This window comes from Rhododendron vialii, chromosome 12a, assembly GCF_030253575.1.
Source record: "Rhododendron vialii isolate Sample 1 chromosome 12a, ASM3025357v1".
Lineage (NCBI taxonomy): Eukaryota > Viridiplantae > Streptophyta > Magnoliopsida > Ericales > Ericaceae > Rhododendron > Rhododendron vialii.
In genome coordinates, this window is record NC_080568.1 from 29,990,416 (window position 1) to 29,994,547 (window position 4,132).

At 40.9% G+C, this 4,132-nt stretch overlaps 1 protein-coding gene across 1 annotated transcript; it reads right to left on the reverse strand.

Annotated features, from left to right (window-relative positions):
• Window positions 1-512: 512 nt before the first annotated feature.
• Window positions 513-3,921, reverse strand: LOC131309653 (glyoxylate/succinic semialdehyde reductase 2, chloroplastic-like). The gene is made up of 7 exons (XM_058336257.1): window positions 3,843-3,921; window positions 2,896-2,999; window positions 2,727-2,795; window positions 1,587-1,653; window positions 1,416-1,492; window positions 766-868; window positions 513-685 (listed from the first exon to the last, which is right to left on the reverse strand). The coding sequence occupies exons 1-7, from the start codon at window positions 3,919-3,921 to the stop codon at window positions 513-515; spliced, it is 672 nt and encodes a 223-aa protein (XP_058192240.1).
• Window positions 3,922-4,132: the final 211 nt, after the last annotated feature.

Here is a 4,132-nt window from a genome sequence, read left to right on the forward strand (position 1 = left end):
AGAACCTAGGCTCTTTAGCATGTGGCTAACGCTGTGGTTAGTAATTTGCATGTTTGTCTCTATGACTTCGCTGCTGTTTAGCTAGTTAATGAAATTTCCGTTGCACCAAAAAAAAGAAAAAGAAAGGCGACATCACGTGATGCAGCTACTTCTTTGGGAGATGATTTATTTATCCTGGATACAATCTATCAAACATATGTGCAACAGTCCCCTATAAACTATAAAACCATTAAATCACTTACATAAATAAGGGTTCAACATCAAACCATTCTGGAGGGAAAACCCAAAGTACAAGGCATTGTTGGGAAGGGGTCATAATTAGTTCAAACTTTTCTCATAGGCACAATACGAAATTGCTGTTTTACAATCAGAACAAGGACTGCTCGTACCTCATGGGAGACAAGAAGAGAAACTTGCAAAGTACATGCCCAACCCAAAGTAGAAAAAAAAAAAAAAAAACACGATCGTCAACCGAGAGGTGCAAGGAGTACAACTTCTCCTCCTTTGATTGGTTACTCCTTTGATTGGTTTTGCAACGTTACTTTTAGTGCTTCGGTGACAGCTGAGAAGTCCTTGTCACTAAGGCCGCAAGATTTACCCACCTTGTGGAGTTTGTTTGTTGGGGCTGCAATCTGTGCAGGTTGGGAAACAGATTCGGCTAATCCCAGAGCAAGCCGCAAGTCCTCCCACATACAAATTTGCACTAAAATGGCGCAGTGAATTTATACAAGCTACGGCACCGACAATCTTGGTTAATTAAGAACTTTTGTTGATGTTTCAGGAGAAATGCAGTAGGATATAGGGATTGGACCGTTGAAGGGCCTTTCATCGAAAACATAGGTGCACTAATGGTGCCCGGTGAAACTACCTGCAGATTAATAAAAATGGATAGTCGAAGATGCTCAACTACAAGGGGATTCTGATAGAATTCTCCAGTATCTTGGTTTGGGTGGCAAGGTTGTGGTGGTGAAGGAGGAAGGGAGGATGAGGAGAGAAGTCATGGTTGATGAGGAGTGAGTGAGACAGAGGAGAGGCATGGTGGATGAGGGGTAAGACAGAGTAGGGGTGACATTGTTGTATAATGCGCCTTAGAAGATAAGTACTTCATAGTGTATTCGTAACAAGACGCTATGATCTTCAGGTTACACTGCACAAACTCATTCTGCCAATATAACGAAGACCAGCACACTCCCATAGGCAACCATTGCTGATTGTATAGAGTGCTAACTGTGTCCATGTCCATTGAAGGTTCTTTCATTGAAAACATAGGTGCACTAGTGGCGCCCTGTGAAACTAGCTACCTGCAGAATTAATAACAATGGATAGTCGAAGATGCTCAACTAGGAAAGGATCCAAATAGATTTTTCCTATTGGGGATGTGGGTATGGAAATCCTTATCTCGAACTAAAGCGTACCTCTACTAGAACACTCAGGTCCACTTCTACTTTCTCACAGAGGAGCAATCCTTCAGAGAAAGATGCCATCATAATGCAAACAGTTAAAAAAACACTCCAAACAGTTAGTCACAACTTACCACCACCACACACGCCTGTGAGAGAGAGAGGGAGAAAACAAAAGGTAACTTACCATGATCACGTTCGCAATGAGTTGCATTGCAGCTCCGTCCCCCACATCTCGAAGGAAAGAATTAGACTGGAGTGATAGCGGGTATGATAAGAGAAAACAAAAGTATAAGTTACTAAGTAAAAGAAGGCAAGCAAAACCACAAGCTACCAAGCTCATGGGGTATCTCCTGTCTATTAAGATTGTTAAGCTATTAGAGAGAAGGATAACTTATTATTTATATTCTCAACACGCCCCCTCACGTGTAGCCAGACTCTCCTTCATAATCGGGATAAACACGTGCAAATTTTTTAATCATTAGGTAGGCGGTGAGATTCGAACCCATGATCTATTGCCTGCTCTGATACCATATTAGATTGTTAACTACCAACTCATCTAAAAGCTTAATCTATTAGAGAGAGGGGTAGCTTTATTATTTATATTCTCAACACTGTCAATCCACTAGAAGGAGCAAAGATCAAATGTAACACCCCGTCCCACATCGGAAGTCTACATGGATGATCTTGGGCATATAACAAATCTTGTGGGCTACTACTAATACCTTGGGCTTAAGCTTTTGGGCCATGTGGTGTGGCTTGTGGATCAAAATCAGGGTACTGGGCCAGTGATCTGCTCGGGGCGTTATATCAAAAGTCTTAGAAAGAGGGATAAGGAGGAGCTTATGGATACAAGAAGAGGGTAGCCCATGCTATGCAGCAGCCCAATCCATAGGATGAAAGAAGCACAAAGAGGTGGCAGCAACAGGAAAATAATAATACCTTCCCCATGAAGTCGTGAGCAACCATCTTTAAACTAAAACTTTGGGGGTTGGGGGGAATATTAAAATGATAAGCAGGAGTTCACATTGAATTATGCAACAGAGACCACAACAAAATACATCAAACTGCAAACACTAGTAAATTTGGTTCTTATTCCAACTACTTACTTTTCACCCAGCGAGAGAAGGGGACCAATTTGCTCTCCGTCCTATTCCAAACTTCCGAACAGATACTTCGTATCTACACACATGCCAATCACCAATGAACTTTTTGTATACATATTAATTTCGATGCAAGGAAATGTAGTTGCACAAACATCTTTCACTGTTTGCAATAGCACCATAAGTACAAATCATTTCCAAGCATATGGTACAACATAATTACTGGAATACGAAGACAATGTATTTCAATTATCTGTTCAATCTCGAAATCACTAAGACGCAGACAGATAATCTAAGTTCTAAAAGATAAAGCAACTTTGAACATTGTGATTCGTATTGACGTCAGTGACACATAATATTAGCTCGAATCAAATAAAGAAAGATAATCATACCCAGCTTTTATGATATTTTGAGCCATTCGGTGAACCCATAATTCCAAGACCTATAAATCCAACACATGGTGGCACTTCATCTGCTGCAACGGCAAAACTGCATTCTGAATGTAAGGTATAAAATACTAGAACTGCAGGATTGTATATTGGTTTGGGTGGCAAGGTGGTGGTGGCCGGTGAAGGAGGAGGGGAGGATAAGGAGAGAAGGCACGGTTGATGAGGAGTGAGACGAAGGAGAGGAGGCGTGGTGGAAGAGGGGTAAGACAAAGCAGAGGTGACAATGTTGTATAATGCGGCTCAGGCGCACTTAGATGCGCCCCGGGCGCATTGTATTGCTCCCGGGCGCATCATTGTAACTGCACACAAGGCCAAACTTCACAAGTTCGCCACGTACGCTCTCAAACTCCGATTTGTACGTGGTTTGAACCGATAAAAAGCTTGATAAGTCTACTTTTTCTAACCACACAAATTTGGATCCAAAATTATTGTCATTGAAATGATATGACGAGTTTACCCTCCATGACAAATAAATCATTTCGAGAAAATCTTGCATCACCCACATTTTGAATCAGATAAAAACCTATTCTATATGGATAAAGATGGTTTTACAAGGAATATAAGATGGTGGAATTCAACAATTAAAGTAATTACTGTTTTCTAATTAAAAATAGGTCAAACGCAGCACAATTCAAAGATCAATGGAGCCACTAGATTGAAACATGCTTCCGCAACCTTCTACGCATTCTAAGGTTCTTCAGCACTCACATCCCTAGTTTGAAGGTAATCCGTAATTTCTTAAGAGTTTCACAAGATACATAATTCTACACTTCATCAAAGCATACGAAAACCATCTAATCAGTGAAATTCGCCCAACGTGGGACTTATTATCACGAATCCAATTTTTGGTGTCTACACCACCAACACTATCACTCAACCCCTACGACTACCAGACCACCTCCACCACCATTTTTTGATGTCCTCTTCATGCCAAGGGTCCTGTGGCTGCCAACTCACCGCATTAACCATTGTACTTCACCACTCCACCTTCACCACCACAACAACCTCTTCAGCACTCAACCACCATCACTTCACCACCACTTCCACCATTATTTCCACGTCATCGAGACCATAAAATTAATTTAAAATAAGTTCTAAATAGCAGAATCTACCAACATTTTGTAATCACAACCTGCACTATGACAAAATACAGTTAAAATATTTTGAAGTCTAACAAATT

Coding starts and splice junctions, on each gene's coding strand:
- LOC131309653 (XM_058336257.1), bottom strand. CDS start 3,921: ATGGTTAATGCGGTGAGTTGGCAGCCACAGGACCCTTGGCATGAAGAG. Junction 3,000..3,842: donor ATGGTGGTGGAGGTGGTCTG/GTAGTCGTAGGG, acceptor CCTTACATTCAG/AATGCAGTTTTGCCGTTGCA. Junction 2,796..2,895: donor CAAAATATCATAAAAGCTGG/GTATGATTATCT, acceptor TTTAGAACTTAG/ATTATCTGTCTGCGTCTTAG.